The sequence below is a fragment of the Crocodylus siamensis genome, chromosome 1 (genome assembly GCF_052110815.1).
Source record: "Crocodylus siamensis isolate JL-2025a chromosome 1, ASM5211081v1, whole genome shotgun sequence".
NCBI lineage: Eukaryota > Metazoa > Chordata > Crocodylia > Crocodylidae > Crocodylus > Crocodylus siamensis.
Window position 1 is genome coordinate 3359775 of NC_143395.1, and position 22856 is coordinate 3382630.

A 22856-nucleotide genomic window follows, 5' to 3' on the forward strand; every position below is an offset into this window, starting at 1 on the left:
GGTTGTCCTCTAAAGACTGCTCCGATACCCCAACAGCTGAACATAAATGTATCAAGAGTCAAAGGTACAATCCCTCTTAAATGTCAACAGTAGACTCTTCCTGACAGTGTAAGTCACTGAACCTTCATGTCCAGCTCTTCCCCCTCCTCTTTTCTACCAGCAGCTAAAGACAGGATTTTCCAGAGATAAAAGCCTTTTTATTCTGGGATGCTACAGACCAACAAGCCATTGTCCCACTTTAAGTATCTGTGAATTACCAGGACTAAAAACATCCTTCTTTGGGTCCTGATAAAGAACGCCTTGCATTGAAAAGCTTGTTTAAAGTCTCCCAATCGTGCCGTTGGTCCAATAAAAGCTATCACCCAAAGAAATCCTTGCCTCTCGCATAATTCCTGGACCATCATGGCTACAACAACACACTAACACTTACTCTCTTCCCTGGACAACCCCTCATAGTTGAGGACAACTGTCTTCCAAGACAGTCTTATCTGTAGGTCCAGAGATGGCCAACTAGGCTGAACCAGGATTGACAGACTCTGCTGCAACTTAAACACATGTTTTTGTGCAGGGCTGGTGGCTATGGAATTAGTCTGCAACACATTATTTCTGCCGCTCCCACTCTGCCATATTCTGTTACTGCGATTCATAGGATTCCTAGAAGTAGGGTTGGAAGGGACCTTGTAGATCACCAGGTCCAACCCCCTGCCCTGGGCAGGAGAGTAAAACCAGGCTCAAATGACCCCAACCAGGTAGGCATCAAGCCTCCTCTTAAAGATGTTTGATGATCACCCCCCTCAAAGTTTGTGGCATTTGCTTGAGTTGCTGCTAGTGTTGATAGTGAGGTTTCAAAAGTACCGAGAACCTCACAGCAGACTCTGCCTCCATTTGGAGCAGTCCTGGGCGATAGTCTCCCACAAGTTGATGTCGATATAGCATTTTTTCAAGTTGGCCTAGAGGACAACCTCAAAGTGCTTTTTCTGCCCTCCTCTCGAGTGTACGCCTTGACAGAGCTGGGAAAATAAACCTTGCTTTGGGAGTCTGAAGTCAGACATCCAGATGATGTGGCCAGGCCAGCAAAGTTGATGTTCAGTGATCAACCCCCTCAAAGCTTGTGGCATTTGTTTGAGAGGCTGCTAGTGTTGATGCGTCTATCATCCCACTGAATTTGAGGGACCTTATGCAGTCAGTGTAGACGATACCTCTCCAATGACTTGAGAAGACCTCTCCTGTATTTTGTCCATGTCTCAGCTCCATACAGTAAGGTGGGGGATCACAACTGCTTGATAAACCACGAGCTTGGATTCAGGTCTATCGTTGCGACCTTCGAACACCCATTTCCTCAGGCATCTGAAAGCTGCACTTGTGCCATTTGAGGTAATGTTAAATTTCTTCACTGATGTCAGATTTCTGTGAGAGATGGCTTCCGAAGTATGGGAAATACTAAACTTTGTCTAGAGTCTCACCATGAATCTGAATTACCGGAACTGCAGACTGCTCATTAAGAGCTTCCTAATGGAGGACTTGAAGTCTTCTGAATGTTAAGCATCAGTCCCGTTTTCTCGTATGCCTCCATAAAGATGATGACAATTGCCTGAAGGTCTGCTTCTGAATGAGCACAGACTACAGCATTCATTAACATACTGGAGCTCAATAACCGAGGTCAGGGTGGTCTTGGCTTTGGCTCAGAGTCAGCTGAGATTAAACAGCTTAACTAACACTAAAAGCTACCATTAATGTAATAGTCGTGTCAACTCAACCATGCTATTCAAGAATCTAAACACCCCCCCCCCACTAACCCTAGCAGAGCAACACCAGCTAGTTACTAAAATGTGAATCTTTAAGGAGAGAGAGTCTTTCATTTCAGGCAAAGTTTGAACATGAGCAGGAACAAACAACCAGAAACAGTAAGGAAGGCCAACTGTGCCACAAGCCATAGCCCCCCCAAAATTCATCTTTTGTGAACGCAATGGTTAAGCCCCAGACCAGTGAAAGAGACTAAAAACACCATTTCTATAAAAAATAATAAAGCATCAGTAGAGGTGGCATCTTGACTAACATTATATAAATAAATAGGATTAGAAAAACAAGAGTACCAGCATTAAACCCAAGCGTTTAACCTTATTTTTGTGCTAGTCTTAGAGTCTCCGCATACCTTCCTGAATAGTTCAACATCTGAAGCATCAGTAACAGAGATCAAACAGCAAACCAATCCCCAGAAGATTCATATGTAAATATGGAGAGGCAGACCCTAAACTGATGTAAACCAGCATATGAAGCACAATTCATGTACAACAGCTGAGGCTATGGCCAAGAGCATTTACACTTGCTGACGCCAAGATTTTCGCACTGGGTGAATTTACCAGGTCAGTCATAACTTTAGCAAAATTATAAATGACATCTTAAGTGCTGGTTGCATGCATCTGTTAAATTATAATTAAGTTGCAAACCTATGATTACTTTTAATCTCAAATAACGGCTAACTTCCAACATACAATATATATGATGTGATATTACTTGGAGCCCTTCGGAAGGAATCGATAACTACTAGCCTCGGATTATATCCGCTACCATCAGGTATTAGGAGCTTTCTTAGTATTTCAAGCACTCACTCATTCTTATATGCTGTTAAAGTAGTAAAGCAAAGTGGCCTCATACTGGCACCGTGATAATAAGAGATTAAATATAGAACAAATTTACTGCTTTTCATAATCTCCCTGAAGTCCCACTGAGCACCCTGAATTTTTTGGCATCTATATTATAGTTTCTTTAAAGTTTTAGTACTAAAGATCTAAAGCACATGATCTAAAAGTTAAGAGTCATTGGTTCAAAAGCCTAATTTAATGATGCCAAGAATAGAGCCAATACCAAAAAGAACCTAAAAATCAAGAGGAGCATCTCTTGGCAATGACACAACGTAGTTGGTGGCATAAACACAGTGGTGTTTTATGGCATGCAGTATAAGGTACTCATCCCTGCAAAAAACACCAGCAGGCACATTTCTGAAGTGTCTGCAGCCAGGAAAAAGAAATAATTTAAAAATATCTACATTTAAGGACTCTAAGGAGTTTCTAAAGAAACAGGGGCAAAGAATCTATGCCTAAAAGCTTGTCTAGTCTCTCCTGCAACTACACAGTTGGTCCAATAATAGGATACCTCCCCCAAAATCTTTGCCAGTCATTTTTCATAGCTCCACCATCACCCCAACACTACTAAATAAAGAAGGCAAGTCATTCCAAGTTAGAAAAACGCAAGACAACTTTTTGGCAGAAGTCGTATTTAGCTTGTTCTGCTGAAAGAAGGACAAGCAGACCCCCAAAATCTCACTCAACCCTAACCCACCATGCTCTTTCAAATGAGGGGAGAGGGAAAACAGGGTGTCTGGCCTCACTGCCTGCCCAGTGCTGCTGCTTCTTGCTTTTGAAACAGAAGCCCAACTAAAAACTTGCAAGGAAAAGACTTAGGTGCATGCTGCATCTCTACCTCCTGACCCCAAAAACATCTTTTGAGGAAGGGTAGCTGGCCAGCCAAACCCTACTCAACATGCTGGGGGTTTCCCTTTTACCTTGGTAAAACATCTGCGTTACTACTTAGCTCTACGTTGCGATGTCAACAATGGCCCACTTAGGGAGCCTGCTCTCATTCACGAACTCGAGGAAAGTTCCTGTAAGCCATGACCTAAACTATATGGCTAATAAACATTCAGATGCAAAAAAGTGATATTCAGGTCCACCAGAAAAAATAAATCAGGTGCCTACCTACAGCTCTCTCCCCCGCACACGGTCTTCATCAGAATTTTACATCAAAGCAGTGAAGCCCTGAGTAAGGCCAATCTGCTCCTGCAAACGTGCCTCTCACCCCCTCAACTCTCTCATGCTACATCCCATCCTCTCTGCACTTCCATCCTTCCTGCTCATCAGTCCTCCTCATCTGTCCCCTCCAGGTGGAGATAATCCAGCACCAAGACATCTGCACTCCTGAATCTCCCCTGGGCACGACGAGAAGAGTGCTAATATGAGGAAAAGCAAGCAAGTTAAGGGTGATGGGTTTTTCTTGCAACTTCCGACTGGCGTAAAAACCCTATGGCATGCCACTAGCTAAAAAACCCCTAATCACAGGCTAACCTTAAATTTTACACAGCTACTGGCTTACAGTTTACTCCATGATGGGTCCAGTTTTTGATACAGAAGTCATTTTGTTACTTAAACTGCAAGTAAAAAAAAAAAAAAATAAGTTCTGATCCACGCACCCAAAAAAAGGGATACTCTATGATGGAGAGGTATACATGTCATTTGCCAAAACTGAGCCATGACCACTTTTATAACAGGCAATAAACACACATTATTTTAAGCCTAGAGAGATGAGCCCAAAGCAGGGTGGAAACATTTTCCTCAAAAGGGTCTGGAAGTGCATCGAGCCATACCTGATGCCAGATCCTGAGCTGGTGTCACTAAAATGCATAAAGCGGGTATCTGGTGGTGGCATTTTCTTTTATCGGGTCATAATGGGTGTGCCCTCACCAAGGACTTGCTTGAGGGACCATGTACTGCTCACAGAAGTGACTTGGGAAAAAGGAAAGTGGTAGGAGTGAACTACAAGTCAGATATCAGTGCCGTTTGTGAGAGCATTACATTTGATTTTTTGGGGCGAAGAGAGGTTGCAATCCTCCTCTTCGCATGAAGTGTAGGATGCATTTACATTATTGCCCAACTTGAGTGACAAGCGAGCAAGATAAGATTAAACTGCCTTGAAAAGCCATGCCCTTCCCAAAAAACAATGGCATGAATAGTGCACTGTGCTTCCTTTTAAGAGACGTTCGCAGGTACAATACAGAATCAAAGCAAAAAAATCCTGACCCATCCACTGATCTAATTCAGTAAATGCTGTCACAAAGTAACGAGAGATTTCTAATTTCCACCCCCCGAACCGCCTTCTGATTGTTTTCTGAATAGTGACTGATGAATTCCCCCACAACATGCAGTGGGGGAGGAAACGCAAGAATAATTTCTTGCTGGTGACTGAAGTGCATCTACCAGCACGACCGCGTGCCAGGGACTTTACGCAGCAAGTGAAACAAGTTCCCATCTTTCCCTACTTCGGGCTTGCAGTTGCAAGGTCCCGGTGGGAGAAGGGCAGATGAGGTTCTGTAGTCAGCGCTTTGTGCAGCTCCAAATTATTTCCATTTCTAATTAATATTCATAAATGGAACTGCAATTGTGTGCCTTCAATCAATAGTCACACACCACCCCCGCTAGATGAAAGAACAACTGTAGGAGATAAGTAGTTTATTGAATCAAGAGTCCTCTTAACACTAAAAGACGGCCACTGCACCCGTGTAAAACTGATAGCATCCAATCACTGGTGTCTGCACGAAGTAAATATCAGCAAGTCTCTTTCTTTAAGCTGCAGATTCAGTACAGACAATACACAATGCAATTATTACGTTAATTAAACTGAATTTGTCCATCTGATTGACGCCTGGGCTGAAAGGAAGAACTTATATTTCAGAAGCTGTCTTTTTCTATGTTCCTGAAAATACTTATTTCTCCATAATCGATGTCCGCTGATATCACAATCAATTTAAATGTACTTTTCCATCCTGCTCCCTACCCTCTTCTCGCCATCATCCGAGCACTAACTTACCTAATGAGGGAAAACAGTCCAGGCCAGACCTTTAGCGAGCGCAGACTTTCATACCTCTGTTGACTTCAGCTGACTGCCAATTTATACCAACCGAGTATCTGCTCATTTAACTCCTGCACAGGTGCACTTGCCATCTCATTGCTGACTCCAGCAATGATTGAACTTTTACATTAAGTCTGATCTCCCTTTCACATTGGGAATTTGCAACCTGTATTTTATGCTAACTTCTCACCTTTCCTAAGCTCTGTTTAAGCAAGATCGAGAAAGGCTCTCATCGTCATCATCCCCAAACTCTGACCACATGGCCGAAATCCATGATCTCATCTGCCTGGGCAGAGTGTGGCTCCGGGAAAAGAAAGTGGCTGCATTTGTCCAATACTAAATCCTGCATGGCCAATAAACTAATTAGAAAGATGCCTGACAACATGTCAAACCCACGAGCAGTGACCGAGAGCATCTAACCTGTGGCACAGCATTCCCATCTCTAACAGGTGGTAAACTAATATATCCCAGTAATAGCCACAACACAGTTCAAGTGAGCGGAGACATGCTTACTGTCCATTGCTTCTTGGAGCAGAAGCGAAGAAATTAAATGGCGCGTCCAACGAAAAGCATATTATTTACCCTGATAACCAAGGACAGAACGCATAAATATTTCTGGGGCCATACCGGTACTCCCACAATGGTATTTGAAGAGAGAAAAAAATAAAAGCAAAATATCCAATTAGAAAGAATTACTCTAATTGCAGGTTCTATTTGATCCCTCCATTACAGTAGCCAAGTGCCTCAAAATGCTGCCGGGTTTGGATACAGAGCTTAGTGCTGCTTTATGCTTTAATATACAGCCAGGTGGTTAATCTCACTTTGGTCCGTTCGAGGGTCTCATTTTCCTTCTTATCCACTGCTGATTTCTTAAATACTCCTGGAAATTGGATGAGATAAGGTGTTGAACCTTTTCCCAGTGAATGCAGTAGTTGGGCCAGATTCAGGTATGCCCACATGTGTACAAACATTTGGCTGGGCTCTATTTATGCATGCAAATCAGGTATTTGTGAGCACAGATTTGGTGCATGCATATTTACAACCATAATTGGGTTTAGTTAAGTCTTGACCTTTGATGTCTGCATTTTTTAGTTTAGCCAGTAAGGAGGAAAGAAAAGGATTAGGTCCACTTTCTGCTCCTCAAACAGATAAACTTCACTGACATCAAATTACAAGGCACTTATCCTGTGAAAAGGGACTCACTTGTCCCAGATCAGAAACACTGTCACAGGTAGGGCAGGGAAACGATATCACAAGCATCTTACTCAGTCCCGTGCTCTATGTGAGATGCCACATGCTGTCTCTGGAAGGATGCTTTCTGCATACAGCTTAATTCCACCCGAACAGTCTCACAATCCTTATTTTAGAGTCCCTGCCACCCTGCTAACTTAGACAAGGGACAGATTTAAGGTTTGTTGTTTTTATCTCAGCCTCTCCATGATTATCTTTAAGGGACAGTAACGATCATGTTGTAAATCTATCTGGAAAAAAACCAATTTTTCTGGAATTCACAAGTCGATACCTTTTTAGTCATACTTTAAAACACTTTTCTCCTTTTTGGAATGCTTCCTAACGCTCCTTTCATGCCAGACTGTTTAAATAATATAAACGCCTTCTGCGTACACCATCCTTTACATTTTTTACTTCAACAACATCGGCCTCTGCTGCTCTTTTTTTTTCCCCCCCCCCCCCCACTTTACTTAGACATAACTGGGACAAATTCCAATCCCAACTTCAATTCATCCTTGGCACTGCACTGCTGCTTTGCGAGTCCTCTATGTTGAGCGAAACACATTTCCAGCACCGAGGTAAAGTTCTTCATATACTAAATGGAGAACAGGCTGGAAAAGGGTTAAAATATTGCTCCGTTGTCCAGCGATGTGGCATGAACAGCCACGGGAAAACAGCACAGCAAGTTTCCCCATATACTAGAATTGTGCTCCCAAACCTGTTTGTGCATTTGTTATTCCCTACATTTTTGAGATGCACATAAGATGCTCCCTGGTCATTTACTATCTACAGTGCAACAGGTAGTGCACAGAGAGGAAGCTATACGTGTGTGAATACAAGGTCCCCATCCTCCGAGAGCTCACGAGAGAGTTTTATATCGCATTGCTACTATATCTGAGCAACTGAAAAAAAAAAAAAAAAAAAAAAAAAAAAAAATCACACTTCAGAAATGTGCTACAATCTTTCTTGGCACCACAGATGGAAGGAAATTTCCACTTCTGCATCCACGTAGCCTAGAAAAGATTGGGATCTCTCATGCCGCTGACTTGAGGGTCAGATAAATGCTTTGCCTTTTAAAAAAGCTGGGAACTCCACAGTTCATCCACCCGTAAGACTGTTCTTCTTAATACTGCCAGCCCTGTTGTAAGAGGAGAAAATGACCACCAGGCAGGACCCTAATTTTGATTAGACTTGCTTCTCTGCCAGTTTAAGTAAAAGGATGGTAAAGCCAGCGCCAGGTCCCAGTTTGGTCTACACTCTGGCTCACTGCTGCAAGACTGAGCTGCCGGGAGCTGTATGGCAAACTTGTTGAGTCAATTGTGCATTGGCAAAAAGGCACCTGCAGGCAGACAGGAAGAAGTCTAATGCAGACCTGTTCAACTGGTGCAGAGATGGGGGTTGCATGCTGTGGGGGGAACCCCTCCCTACCATCATGTAGTTGTGCTGGCAACACATGGCCCATCACAGGAGCTGCGCAAGTAGCACGCAGACCCCTGGGATCCTACCCTTCCCACCCGTGGCATGGCTGTACCAGTGACAGGAGGACCTCCACACCCTCCTCCACCCCACAGAGGAAGCAGACATCTCATCTGGGCCTGGAGTCCCCCAGCTGGACAGACGCTGGCTTACTTTACAGGGCATTACAATGGAAGTTGGAAGACCTAACATTTATTAGTCCTGTCATGCATTCCCCATGCAACCTTTAGGCTAGTGTCTTAATCTGTTCTCATTGCCTCCATTCCCATCTGGAAAAGGAGACATATCCCAGTAGGGTTGTGAGCGTCAAGTCTATGAGCGATTGTGAAGTGCTAAGGTAGAAAGAACTGCATACAGACCTAAACTGGCAGTGGAGCAGAAAGCAATGCTGAGCTGCAGAAATGTACTAGGCTAGGACTCTGGAGTTTGTTTGCTGGTTTTTGCAATGAACCTCCTATGTAACTGGAGACCAGGCACTGTTGACAACACTATATGCATTTCCTTCCACAGCTGAGACGCAACTCAGAGTGACTTATATGAATTGCGGGGGGGGGGGGGGAGGGGGGAAAAAAATCACAATTCAGTCCTCATTCTTTTAGAAACTCAATTCCCATTCTGTTATAAAAGGGGGAAAATGGCAAGGTCTATGCTCTAGTAGAGATGCTGTGCAATGTGGAGGTGCCAGGGCTACCAAAAGCGACTGAGCCACAGCAGCATGGAGTTAGTCACGGACTAAATACCACACCGAGAAGCAGAGCAAACTCGCTTGCACGAAGCTCTGTGCTGCCCTCGTGACCCTCTTATCAGTATCAGAGATGTAGCTCATAAAAGCCAGCACAGAAGTCTTTACATTACCTTGTAGTCTGCAGCACAGAACTACTCTAGGTGGATGTACAGAATCCAGCACAATGGGAATTTGATTTCAGTTTAACTACACTAAGTCCAGAGAACGCATATACTGCTACTAAAACAAGCAGGACCTCAGTATAGACCAGTGATTACTAACAGGCGTGCCATGGCATCCCAGAACTTTCCTAGTACTGTTACGTGTTCAAATATGATTTACAAGATAAATCCAGAGATTTCAAATTGGAATCGAGTTTTAAAGATTGACATGCTGTGCTCTTCCAGTCCAATGCAAACCAAGAACCGCTCTATTTTTCTGTAGTCAAAAAAAGGAGTGAAAACCAAGAACTGGCATTTTCCAAAAGTTGCCTTAAACCTAAAAAGGTTGAGAACCACCAGTATAGATGCTTTTTCTACTCAAGTCCATACACTGCTTAAACAGAGGCTTCAGGATACAGCTGGAAGTTAGGCTACTGCTACAGCCAGCTTGGATTTATGTAAGATCTTCCTCCTCAAAAGACTTCCTCCCCTCCTAGCACTCTAACCCAAAATAGGTAGCTCTTATTTGTTTGCACAAATGACAACTTTCCTGCAAGTTTAACTGAAGAGACCAAGGGCTTGTTTTTTTGGACAACTTCTGAATCTATTCATTTAAGCATTCTTTCCCCCCCTCCCCCGCAAAACTGTGTCCACATCAGAAAACTTTGTGAAGAGCAAGCAATCAGGACTTGTAGTAGAGATATCTTTTATTAGACCAACAAGATAAAAGATATCATCTCTACTACGAGCCTTGATTGCCTTCTTCTCTAGACCAATATAGCTACAACCTGGATAAAGAACCAGCAGTACTTTAGCGAGTGGTCATTGGCCTCCCAAGGCTTCAGCCAGAAGCACTTTCTGGAGTCATGTTAGAAGCTACTGTACACTTCACTGGCTCCATCAAAGCATAGGAAAGGAAGGAAAATCTTCACAATTCATCTGCTCAAACTTCTGAGCAAGCCAAAGTGTAGAATCTATTTTAACAGCGAGCAGGACAGCACACACATTTCCTCTCTTCCTCCGACTTTTCTTTGATTCACTGCTTGAAAAGGCCTGGTGATGCTTTAACAAACTAGGCTGGGAAAGACTTTTGAATCCTGGAAGATTGAGACTGCAAAAAAATAAATAAAATCAGTATTCCCTGCATGCTCCTCCCTCTCACTTTCCCCTCTAATTCCAAAATGATTTCAGCTTTTACTATATATCCTGAACTGTGAGTTAGATTACTGCTTTATACCATCTGAAAGCTTTCAGGAGATATAAAGCACCAGTTTCTCCCTCCATCAATTCTCAATACAGTAGCTGCTAAAAATCAAGCCAGGATTCAAATGGAAATAAAGCTAGGATTTAAGAATAGGGAAATAACTTATCTGAAGGATTCAGCATTCTCCACAATATACCCTCCCCTCACCCCAGGTGTTTATGTTCTGGTTGCTCTTTTCTTTCCAGTGGGTCAAGACCGCAAGGGGAAAAAAAGCCTTTTTATTTTATTTTATTTTTTTTTGGAAAAAGGTACCTTTTATTATACTTTGTTCTATACAAAAAAAACCCCACTGCATTTTTAACAAAAGAGAGAACATTGCCCTGTCTATGTTTGTACAACTCAAGTATTCACCATGCAGTAGCAGGCAAACAAAAATGCAGCCAATGCAACCAAGAGCAAATGTAAAGCTGATCTGGGAATGGGAAAATATGGCCTTCCATCTTCATTTTTATACTTCTTTATAATGCACAGATAAACCAAGGCTCTTATCTTTCCACTCTACCAGGGAAGTTAGTTTCTAATGTGAATGGCAAGTAGATAATAAAAGTTGACAGAAAAAAAAGGGTGATATCACCAGCCAGGAAACTTCAGTAACTAAGAAAGGAACAGATTTTACTCGGACTGTAAAGTCCTCCTTTTATCTGAAGCGCATCCTAACAGCCAGAGTTACAAACTACTTAGTTATCAGTCCCAACTGTCTAATGCCCAGGTACCTAATTGTGACCCTTGAACCACCAAACCATCGCCAGCTTCTAGAGCACTACCCGGTCCGTGTGGCTCTGCCCCTATGTCTTCCCCATCTGCTTAACAGACTAAGGAGGTGCTAGAAATACATGGGATAACCTTACCAACTATTTTCAACACCCCCCCCGACACACACACAAACACACATACACTTCAAGAAAGCCACTGATGTAGTTGCCAGACCTGTGCTGCAAAAATGGAGCTATCCCACCTGCTGGGCACACAGCACTTCGAAGGCACCCTGCTCCCTCTGAAAAGGCTGGGGAAACGCTGCCCTCCAATGGCGAGAACATGCCAACTGCTTCAACATCTGGAATCTGACCCCCCTCTAGAGGGTAGCCCACAGCAAGGCACTAGGCCTCACTACCCATGAACAGTCAGTGAGGATGCTCTGGGAAGATGATGCCCTAGCATCAAAGCACCTTATGCATGCAATCAGGACTGCTGAAGGGAGAGCCTTCAAATAACACTGTTTTGTAAGTGGAGTTAAGACTTATCTTAAGAAAATCTGAAGCCAAGCTCCTTCGCTGTGTCAGGTGACTGGAAAGGGAAGTGGCACTCAGTGTTTGGTTTTACTTGAGCTCCATGCTTGTCACAATATTGTTGGTTACCTCTGCGCCGCTTGCTTCTGCCAGCTTTTCAGAGCCTGACACACCACCGTACTATAGGCACAAGCTGTTAAAACTTGGCTAAAGAGGAAGAACTTAGGTGCCAGATGAACTAACCAGAAAAAAAGTTGCAGAACATTAAAAACACTGCCAGGAAAGATGACAAGAGTGGAGAAATTGTCTAGAAATGTGAGGCATGAAAACAGAGGAATCTGGCAGGGTTAGTGGATGGGTACTTCTAGCTCCCGTCATCCAACAGGCAGATGTCTCCCACCGTACAATGCCTGTGGTTCTCCGGTTGTGTTCAGGTCGCTTAGACATCCCCTGGTGCCATGTTACTAAATGATCCCAAAAGAGAACATGCGTGTAACTCAGCCCGACTTGAGTCCAGGGTAAAATGCTCTAGGAGAACTAAAAACCCTGCATCATGCAGACGTTACCACCACTTAGTCCACTGGAACGCAATGTTGAAAGTAAAAGTTTAGCTCAAATTAGTTTGAAGATTCACACATACAATAACATGATCCACAATCAGTGGATCAATGATCACATTTGTCTTTGTTGCAGGGAATCACAAAATACATGTACAATATAAATGTTTAATGTCAAGAGAAAGAGGACTAGTGTTTTCTTACAACCTGGCTTTCTTCAAAACTTAACATGTATTCAAATCAGTTGCATAAATTTAAAAAAAACAAGGCATTGCATTTAAAATCCAGTACAGTAGCTTTCCTTAGCACGTAAGCGATAAAAGATTTTTACCTGAGCAGCTTTCCTTTAGCCCTGTAGGACTCTATTTACTGTTAATCCAACAAATTGTCCACGGTAGATTCCTAGATCTCATCTGGTATGGTGCTACACGAGGTATCACAGTGTAGAGTATAAACCTTGTATATTTTCAGGATAGCTATCATGACCCACTAACCTACTTGCAACAGTGGTTAAAAAAGGTAACATCAGATATCGAAGTGCTACTGTTAATCATTGTAAACACAGCAAGTCTAACTATTTGAGATGCTACGAATTCCCAGTCACAAAAAACTTCTTTTCCTGGATTTACACAGATGAACGGATGTTGGGGGAAGCAACAACCCCAGCGGGCTTAGAAGACAAGCCTGCCTCCAGTCTAGTTCAAGCCAAGCCACAGCACTGCCACGCTCGTCCTCAATGAGCAGCCCCCTCTGCAGTCGTGCAGTGCTGGAGCACACCCGAAAAATATAACATGCCCACCTGGCAGCCATTACTTGGACAGTCCTGCTTAATTGTTCTAGTCTTCAAGATCACCTACAAAATTAAGATGAGAAGTAAAATTTGTATACTGGTAAAATGAGATGCGTTTTTAGCGATCACATGTCTCAGACAACAATCACAGTAATTTTAAATCTTATTCAGCAACAACTTTCTGTACTTTGATTTGCACAGCCCCCACTTGGACACAAAGGAAAAAACCAACTTTGCTTAATTTATCTTTCAAGATAAACTCAGTCTCCCACCGATACCATCATTAACCCTTCACCACCCTTGCCCAGACACACAAACTTCATCTTTGGTGGAGAGGAGACACACAACAGAGGACAGAAAGCTCACACTTATTTGCACTGAAAAACTATGAAATGCTATGCAAGTCTGAGAAAAGATACTAATGCTTAAAAAAGAGTCAATATATTAATCCTTGCATCTCTGCTGTAGGAAGCTGAACTATCATTTTTTGTTTTCATTGGCAAGTCTCTCCAGTGTTTAGGGAAGGAAGCCCCCACAGGACAACAAGCCATTTACCCCCTAAAATTATTTCAGATTCACCAAGAAAAAAATAAAAGCCCTGAGCATTTCCAAAACAGGGTTTCTATATAATTCAGTCCTTTCACCTACCGCTAATTCTCTATGACTTCAGGTCTAGCTGCTCGGCAACAGATACAGCAGTCTCTGCACAACATACAACATGGATTTTACTACATCGTTGCACCGTTTATAGCCATTAACGTGCAGGAAACCAAAACCTAATGCATCATACACTGATCATACGTTGTTGCAAGTCTTTCCCCATCATTCCCCCATATAAACTTCTTACCAGGAAGAAACGATTTAGCTGCAGGCAAATGCTGCTAAAACAGTGCTTTCCAGTACTAGACTCATCGCTGCATTCAAGATTAATTTTAATGACAGTCACAATAGCCATAGTGGGAATGTAAAAAGACAACCTCAAAAGATTCACAATGGTTAGCCCACAGTTTCCTCCCATCAGAGGTATTTCTGCTTTCTTGTGTCAGAGACTGAGAACTAGGCTCACTCCAAGTACGCTATTTAACGTGCTTTAAAAAAATAAATAAATAAATAAATAAAAATTGAAAAGATTAAATAAAATAAAAGGATCGCGACATGATTCAAATGCACAGCCAAGTTCACAGGATTGCCTCCCATTTCAGCATGATTTGGTCTGGACAGCCCTGTCTCTCAGCCCCTCTGTGCAGATCTGAGGCTGCTTACAATCTCAGCAGCAAAACCCTCCTCTGCATTATGAAGAGCCAGAACAAAATCTAGACAACTTGAGCCTCTTCTCTCTCCATACACTGAGCCAGGCACAGCATCCTCTCCCCCATATTCACAATTCCCTGGTATTGCTTTGTTTCTGTCGCACCCCCCCCCCCCAGCCCCAACCCCCTGCACTGTAGTTTGTTGGAGGTTTATTTGGGCCAATACGGATTTGCACCGAGCATCTGTCTTCTCCCTGGCCTTAGGATAACACACCAAGTTGCTAAAGGGGCATTTGCATCCAGAGCTGCTTTTGCTGATGTGCTCAGTACTTGGGGACACAAGAAGGTGGGGGGAGATGAGGTCTGTGAACCAATTCAGCTTCCTTGCATACATCCCACATGCACCTATACACGCAACCTCACCTGGCTGCAGAAATTCCCACAAGCAGGAGTTGAAAGGGAATTTACTTTTAAAAAAAAAGAGTACAAATGACATTGAAAAGACAGAACAAATATGTTTTCTGTTGCACTGCATGATTCTGCCAGCTTGTTTCCTAGGTAGAGATTTCATACAACCTTCCCACACATTTCCTCCCTACCCCCACCTTCTCAAGAGGAGGGGGGAAAAAAAAAAAAAAAAATCTTCACTGTGCTGTCTCCATTTTACCTCCAGATCCTTGTCCTAGAAGAGGTGTCAAGGCCCTCCTCCCTTGTGCCCATCTCCAGGCTCAAATGTGCTGTCACCATCTTAACTCCGTCCACTCCTTCAGAGATTTCCTTTGCAGCAAAGTTAACCCTTTCAATTATCCATACAAATCTTCTCCCCCCACCGCCCCCCAAACTAATCCTTTCCTTCTATTTGCTTCCCCCCCAGCACCTTTCCCCAACAGAAAATGATCCTCTATAATCCATTAATTTCTGTCCTTTACCCTCTAGGATTCCCCCTGGAAATCTTAATGCAGAGTCAAAATTAACCCCTTCATCCTCCTCTGGGCTCCTACCATATCAGATGCCTCAGGCCTGGTTTCTCCTACATACCTAATCTCTTCTTCAGAAGATCACTTTGAAGAGGGGAAAGGAAGTGTGGGGTACAAGTGACCCACCTCATTTGCTTCCCCAGCCCACTTCTCCCCACCAGGCTCCCTCCTGCGCTGTTACCCCGGGATCGGAGATGGCACCCCCTCCCCGCCACCAAGCCTCGTTCCTACACTCTCCCCTTACACCGAAGCCCTGCCAGGAACAGAGAAGAGCAAATCAGCTCCCTGCAACTGTCCTTAAAACACCCCTGTCCCCAAAAGCCCAGCTTCCTGGGAGGTTCGTGCCTCTGGGCTCACCGTAGGGAACTCACTCCTCCAAGATGGCTTTCTGCAGGGTTCACAGGTCCAAAAGCATCCTCTACATCTGACCCCCAGAGCGCCCTGCCTGCAAATTAATCCCCCACCTTCCCCCTACTTGTCTTTCCCATCTTCCCCTGGAAGTCTCCCCACCACTGGCTTACGGACACAAGCCTCTGACCTTCACTGCCCCGCAGGGGAGAGCTAAAAAGCAGATCATGAGCAAAAGACTCATGATGTGACAGGGATGATCCAGGCTGTGATCCAGCCCACTGATTACTACCCCATGGTCCTAAATCCATGTGGGCACTAATGATGCGGCCAGGAGAAGCCCTGATCACCTGATGGCGGACTACCACTCTTGGGGGTTTTAATGAAGGAGACAGGGGCACAGGTGGTTTTCTCTTCTGTTTTTACCAGTGAAGGGACATAGTAGACAGCATGAGACGTGCAGGGCAGAGACCAACTGGCAGCCTCAGGAATGGTGGCTCAAGGCGGGCTTTGGCTTCCTTGACAATGACCCGCACATCACGACGAGAGACGTGCTCGGGTGGGACGGGCTCCACCTTTCCCCCAAAGGTAAGCACATGTTCTCTTCTAGGCTGGTGGATCTCCTCTGGCAGGCTTTAAACTAGGCTTGTTGTGGGAAGGGGGAAGATGAGGGAGGAGGAAACCTTCGACCACTAAACCAAGCAGCACCCACAAGTGTCCCAGCCTAGACCGACAAGCGGACATATACACAGGCAAGCAACAGGGGCCAGGGCAATGCTGTGATTAGGGGGCCAGTGCACACATCCTCAGGAGGCCTCAAATGCCCCTACACAAGTGCTTGTAGTATGGGGAAGAAGCAGGAAGAACTTACCCTCCTGCTAGCCAACACCAACCCAGACATAGCAGAGCTCGCTGAAACGTGGTGGGCCCCAATGCACGACTGGGCGGTGAGTGTCAAGGGCTATAGGCTGTACAGGAGGGACAGGACAGGGAGGAAAGGCGGGGGTGTGGCACTCTTGAATACATATCCTCACCAGATAGCACAGGGTCAGAGAAGGGAGTGCTCTGGGTTAGAGTACTAGGCAGTCGAGAGGAAAGAGACTTAACAGTAGGGGTCTACTACAGACCTCCCAACCACCGGGAAGAGCTAGACCAGGAATTCGTAAGTCAGCTCACAGAAGTAGTTAGGTCAAAGCACGCGGTCATCGTGGGTGAACTGAACTTTCCAGACATCTGCTGGGAAGAGCAGTCAGCCAGGTCTGACCGCTCACATAGGGCCCCAGCCCAAATGCAGGAACCCAGGGGGTGCACAGCCCCACCGGGGAGATGCCTTGTTGGACCTGGTGCTGGCTACAGGGAGGCTTAGGGGCAACCAACACGGGTTAATTAGCGGCAGGTCCTGTCAGACCAACCTGGTGGCCTTCTACGGCCAGGTCACCAAATCCTTAGACGCAGGGGGAGCAGTGGGCATCGTCTTCCTGGACTTTCGGAGGCCTTCGACACCGTCTCTCACCCCGTTCTCACTAAGAAACTGGGGGCTGTGGTGTCGACCCCACACAGTCAGATGTGTCGCCAACTGGCTGGAGGGCCGCACCCGGAGAGCGGTGGTGGACGGGTCATGTTCGACCTGGAGGGATGTCGGCAGTGGGGCCCCCAGGGCTCGGTCCTCGGGCCCGCACTGTTCAACATCTTCATCAGTGACTTGGACGAGGGGGGAAACAAGCACCCTGTTCAAATCTGCTGATGACACTAAGATGTGGGGGGGATGCAGGCATGCTAGAAGGGAGGAATAGGCTGCAACCGGACCTAGACAGGTTACAGGGGTGGGCGGATGAGAACAGGATGGGATTCAACACTGACAAGTGCAGGGTGCTGTGCCTGGGGAGGAAGAACCAGCAGCATACCTACAGGCTGGGGAACTCCCTTCTCGGCAGGGCAGAGGCAGAAAAGGATCTGGGGGTCGTCACTGATGCCAGGATGATCATGGGCCGGCAGCGTGGGGACGCGGTCAGGAAGGCCGACCGCACCCTGTCGTGCATCCACAGATGCATCTCGAGCAGGTCCAGGGAGGTGATCCTCCCCCTCCATGCGGCACTGGTCAGGCCGCAGCTGGAGTACTGCATCCAGGTCTGGGCCCCACACTTCAGGAGGGATGTGGACAACATGGAGAGGGTCCAGAGGAGGTCACTCACATGATCAGGGGCAGCAGGGCAGGCCCTACGAGGAGAGGCGATGGGACCTGAGCCTGTTCAGCCTCCACAAGAGAAGGCTGAGGGGGATCTAGTGGCCTGCTACAAACTAGTCAGGGGGGACCAGCAGGCACTGGGGGAGTCCCTGTTCCCCGAGCACTGACAGGAGTGACCAGGAATAACAGTCACAAGCTGGCAGAGGGGAGATTCAGACTAGACATCAGGAGGCGCGACTTCACGGTCAGGGCGGCTAGGAGCTGGAACCAGCTTCCAAGAGAAGTGGTGCTGGCCCCTACCCTGGGGGGGCTTTAAGACAAGGCTAGACAATCACCTTGCTGGGGTCATTTGACCCCAGTACTCTTTCCTGCCATGGCAGGGGTTCGGACTTGATGACCTGCTCAGGTCCCCTCCGACGCCAGTAACTATGAGACTATGAAAAATCCCCTTCCCTGCTCCCCTCGGCCTTCTCTGAAAGGGATTCGCTCCTATTGCCAAAGGTCTGCCTAGGACATCTCCTTGCATTCTTCCTTCCCCCAAAACTGCTCCTGGCTTTCCGCTCTTTGGAGAGGGTGACTTATCCTAGAGCTCCCCCTCTGCCTGATGGGGAGAATATACCTTCCCAGTCCTATCTGCAAACCGAGAGCCTAGATCTTCCCCTGGGCATCGGTAAAGGAGGCTTCCCCTGCCCTGCTCAGCCAGGCCCCACACTGCAGAGCTCTGCCAGTGTTCAGGGGGAGCCAGCCCGCTGCCCTCAAGCTCCCAGGGCTGCTCCATGTGGGGAGAACCCAGACCAGAGGCCCCTCCTGGCTGCAAACCCATGCTCCTTCTCTAGAGCTTAGGCGGGGGGAGATTTCCTTCCGTGGGGCTCAGCCCCAACCCCAGCCTCTCTCCACGGCTTTGCCCATGCTGAGTTCAGCCTTCCCCCTACAGAACCCCCCCTTCAGCCTCACCCTCTTACCCAAGGGGAAGGGGGGAGAATCATCCTCCTCTCACCCCCCCCAACAGAACCTGGCTCAACCCCATGCCTGGCTTCTGACTGCCTGCAGGCATGGATGACCCTCTGTGGCCTCCCAACCCCAGGCCTACGCTCTGTCTGCACCCTCAAATCACTGCCTGCATGACAGGCCCATGGCCCTGCCTGGAAGTAGGGGAGACACCTACCACCTCCCCCAAACCTGCACCTAGCCCCCATAACTGTGCAGAGGCAACCAACTCATCTTCCTACCTCAACCCCCTCCACCCCCCAGTGAAATGTATATGGGGTGGAGGGCAATAACCCCTTCTGCCTACCTCAGGCCCCATGTCCCTCCATTCAAGGGGGCAGTGCCCCTCTCCCCCTAACCCCAGGCCACACCTAGAGGGGCAGCAATCTCTTCCCCCATGCCCATGCATGAGGGAGGGGGGAAGTGACCCCCTCTCTACCCAAGCACCATCAACTCTATGTCCATGCATGTGGGAAGCAAGTGGTGACCCCCCCACTCCCTCCTTCCTACCCCAGCTCCCACCCCTATGCAATGCAGGGGTGGCGGGGGGGGGGGGGTAACAGCCTTCTCTTCCACCCACGACTCACATTTCCCACCAGCCCAGGCCCATGATTCCTGCTTACATGTGAGAGAAAGCTGAGGGGAGCAACTATCAACTGCTCTCCCTTACCACAGCCCCCCTCCCCAAACTTACAACCTCAACTAATGCGGGGGGGTAATCACTTCCCAGCATTGGGTGGGCTGGGGGAGGAAGAGAAGGGGGACATAGGGACCCCCTCTTCCTACCCCAGCCTGTCCAACACAGGGGGGCAAATCCCTTCTCTTCTGCCCCTGCCCATCCAGCCCCTACTCCTACTCCCATCCTGCCTGCCCAATGGACTGGAGGCAATTGCCTTCTCTTCCTACTACAGCCCATTCAATGCAGAGGGGCAGTGACCCTACTCCCTACTCCAGCCCTGCCTCCCCAATGCAGAGGGAGGGGAAAGTAATTGCCTTCAATTCCTCCCCCTGCCCGTCTAATGCAGGTGGGGCAGTGACCCCTCTTCCTACCCGCTCCAATGCAAGGGGAGGGCAGTAAAACACCTTCTCCACCCTTTGCCATCCACTGCAGGGGAGGGGGGCACACGGACCCCTCTTCCTACCCTGTCTAGTGCAGCCAAGATGGGGTAAAAAAAAAATCACCTTCTCTTCCTACCTCAGCCCCCTTCCAATGCAGAGCAGGTCATCTCCTCCTCCTCCCCCATCCAATGCAGGGAGGCACACAGTGACCCCTCTTCCTCCCGCACCCAAAACAGACATGAGGAGCGCAGTAAAGCCCTCTTCCTCCTACCCCAGCCCTGTTTCCAATGCCCACGTAACAGGGGGAAGCAATAACCCTTCTCCCTACCCCATCCAAACCAAGCCCAGAGGTGGAAGAACCCCTCCTCTTCCTACCCCAGCCCCTTTCCCCATCCAATACAGGGGGTGGGGAGCATTAATCCTTCTCCTCACCCCATCCAAACCAACCATGGCAGTGGGGGAACCCCACCTCTTCCCCATTCAATTGGGGGGGGGGAGGGGGGACAGAAACAAACCTTATCCAAAGCAGGGAAGGAAAGGGAGCTAAATCACCTTCTCCTCCCCCCTCTGCCCATCCAATGCAGGGAGGACACACAGTGACCCTTTTTCCTCCCCCACCCAATACAGGCATGGGAGGGGCAGTAAACCCCTCCCTTCTCAACCCAGCCCTGCTTCCTACACCCATCTAGCACAGGGGGACACACATTGCCCCCACATATAAACAGGGGTGCATGGGGTGGGGGGAAGAGGACACACCACCCCCAATGCAGACATGGGATGGGGGCAATATAAACAGGGGTGGGGGGAAAAAGGACAGACACCCCCCATATAAAGGGGGTGAAGGAGAAGAGCACACACCACCCTCCACAATGCAGACATGGGGGGGGAGAATATAAACAGGGGTGGGAGGGAAGAGAACACACACCACCCCCAATGCAGACATGGGAATGGGGGGAAGAGGGGCTGAGGGGATATAAAACAGGGGTGAGGGGGAAAGAGGACACACATCCCCCCATATAAACGGGGGTGAGGGAGAAGAGGACACACCACCCTCTACAATGCAGACACAGGAGTGGGGGGGGGCTGGGGGGGATAGGACACAAATCTCCCCCATATAAAGGGGGGGAGGGAAGAGGACACCCATTACCCCAGTGTAGACGTGGGGGGGGGAGGAGGGAAGAGGACACCCATTACCCCAGTGTAGACGTGGGGGGGGGGAGGAGGGAAGAGGACACCCATTACCCCAGTGTAGACGGGGGGGGGGGGGGGAGGAGGGAAGAGGACACCCATTACCCCCAGTGTAGACGGGGGGGGGGGAGGGAAGAGGACACCCATTACCCCAGTGTAGACGTGGGGGGGGGAGGGAAGAGGACACCCATTACCCCAGTGTAGACGTGGGGGGGGGAGGGAAGAGGACACCCATTACCCCAGTGTAGACGTGGGGGGGGGGAGGAGGGAAGAGGACACCCATTACCCCCAGTGTAGACGTGGGGGGGGGGGGGGGAGGAGGGAAGAGGACACCCATTACCCCCAGTGTAGATGTGGGGGGGGGGGGGAGGAGGGAAGAGGACACCCATTACCCCCAGTGCAGACGTGGGGGGGGGGGAGGAGGGAAGAGGACACCCATTACCCCCAGTGTAGACGTGGGGGGGGAGGAGGGAAGAGGACACCCATTACCCCAGTGTAGACGTGGGGGGGGGGAGGAGGGAAGAGGACACCCATTACCCCCAGTGTAGACGTGGGGGGGGGAGGAGGGAAGAGGACACCCATTACCCCCAGTGTAGACGTGGGGGGGGGAGGAGGGAAGAGGACACCCATTACCCCCAGTGTAGACATGGGGGGGGGGAGGAGGGAAGAGGACACCCATTACCCCCAGTGTAGACGTGGGGGGGGAGAGGAGGGAAGAGGACACCCATTACCCCCAGTGTAGACGTGGGGGGGGGAGGAGGGAAGAGGACACCCATTACCCCAGTGTAGATGTGGGGGGGGGGGGAGGAGGGAAGAGGACACCCATTACCCCCAGTGTAGACGTGGGGGGGGGAGGAGGGAAGAGGACACCCATTACCCCAGTGTAGACGTGGGGGGAGGACACACATCCCCCCCATATAAACAGGGGTGGGGGGCAGACACGGGAAGGGGGTACAAGCAGGCGCGGGGAGGACACCCCCAGCGCAGCGTGGGAGGGGGCGCGGGCTCACCTCCAGACCTGGCCCATCTGCAGCAGGTGGATGACGCTCTGCCAGACCCAGACGCTGGCCCTGCAGAGGCGCTGCGCGCCGGGGCTGGCGGCGGGCGGTCCGCGGCGGCCCAGCATGGGCGGCCCGCGGCTGGTGAGGCCCTGCACGGCGCCCAGCCCGCCGCCCGTGTAGTCCTGCACGAACCAGCGGAAGCTGAGGATCTGCACCAGCACGGACGGCAGCAGCACGAAGGCCAGGGTGAGCGCGCACCACACGTAGTCCCGCCGCGCGTAGTGGTCCAGCGCCAGCCACAGGTCCGTGCCCACGTCGCCCAGCAGCACCAGCAGCGCCAGCACGATCCACAGGCAGTCCAGCCACGGCCGCTCCCCCGACGGCGGGCCCGGCCCCGGCCCCGGCCCCAGCCCCGGCGGCTCCCCGCCGCCGCCCCCCGGCCCCGGCCCCGGCCCCGGCCCGCGGCCGCCCAGCAGGCTGCGCAGACAGGCGCTCCGGCAGCCCCAGTAGCACGACGACGTGTTGCAGCAGTGGCAGATGTGCAGCGCGCTGCTGCCGCCCGCCTCGTCCGCGCCGTCCGCCCCGCCGCCGCCGCCGCCGCCGCCCGCCTCGTCCAGGTTGTGCAGCTGGGCGAACCCGCCGCCGCCGTCCGACTTGGCCGCCATCTTGTGCCGCCCCCGCCCCGCCCCGGCCCCCGGCCCGGCCCGGCCCCGCTCGGCCCGCCCGCCCGCTTCCGGGGGCGGGGCCTCCC

The 22856-nt window shown here is 49.1% G+C and overlaps 1 protein-coding gene across 1 annotated transcript in view; it reads right to left on the reverse strand.

Moving 5' to 3' along the window:
• Positions 1-22775, reverse strand: part of XKR6 (XK related 6) — a 314024-nt gene extending 291249 nt beyond the window's left edge. Inside the window, exon 1 of the mRNA XM_090027276.1 lies at positions 22115-22775. Coding sequence (XP_089883402.1) covers positions 22115-22770 — 656 coding nt within the window. The 5' untranslated portion in view covers positions 22771-22775. The remainder of the gene's footprint in view (positions 1-22114) is intronic.
• Positions 22776-22856: the final 81 nt, after the last annotated feature.